Genomic DNA, 739 nt, shown 5'->3' with positions numbered 1-739 from the left:
TTCAAGGATTTTCAACGATGCCACAAATTTGTAGCATGCCACCAGAATTATCTATTCTCATAACTAACATTGCTAAGACAACTATTAGCCAAGGCAACACTGCGCATCGAATGAGTCGCTTATTGGCTGATTTGTACTTGGCAATTTCAGTTTGAAGTGGCTTCATTTTACCCTCCAATTTCACAGCTTTTGCTTCCCACTTTCTTGCAGCTTTTTCAAATTCAACCATTTTTTCCTCCATTCCATTGATCTTTCTGAGTAGACCCGGTATAATCATTGTAGATCGAGCGCACATTTCATCATCTATCCAACCCCAATAGCCACAGCCATCCTTAAAAAAAAAACAAATTCATTATATTTCTTACACAATAATAAATTAAGTATCTAAAAAAATGTTACAAACCTCCCCCAATGCGCATTTGGCAAATCTTCTTCCCGGATTTTGTGCAGTCCATGAAGTTATCATTACTGTCTTCATCCCACAAACACAAGTAGGCAAAATGGGTGTCAACGATGTAGGTGGCATGGATCTTGCTGGCCCGACTCTTGGTGGCGTTGATCTTGGTCCTGCTTCCTCTAATCCAAGTTGGGCTTCTTCCATTTCCTTCTCTTGTAGTTTCTCTCGGGTAAGTAATCTTTATTAGTTTTATACAAGAAGAACAAGAAGATCTATTTTCGACTTCCTAAATTGACCCTACCTTTTGTATTGGAAATCGCGCAAACGGACACCTCTGCAAAG

At 39.4% G+C, this 739-nt stretch overlaps 1 protein-coding gene across 1 annotated transcript; it reads right to left on the bottom strand.

Moving 5' to 3' along the window:
- On the bottom strand, positions 1-485 carry LOC113748805. The gene is made up of 2 exons (XM_027292366.1): positions 404-485; positions 1-331 (listed from the first exon to the last, which is right to left on the bottom strand). Exons 1-2 carry the CDS (start codon positions 476-478, stop codon positions 2-4), a joined length of 405 nt encoding a protein of 134 aa, XP_027148167.1. The 5' UTR covers positions 479-485; the 3' UTR covers position 1.
- Between the last annotated feature and the right edge of the window lie 254 nt (positions 486-739).

This window comes from Coffea eugenioides, chromosome 10 (assembly GCF_003713205.1).
Source record: "Coffea eugenioides isolate CCC68of chromosome 10, Ceug_1.0, whole genome shotgun sequence".
NCBI classification, from domain to species: domain Eukaryota; kingdom Viridiplantae; phylum Streptophyta; class Magnoliopsida; order Gentianales; family Rubiaceae; genus Coffea; species Coffea eugenioides.
The sequence above is the reverse complement of the archived record's forward strand: the minus strand, read 5'-3'. Positions and strand labels throughout refer to the sequence as shown.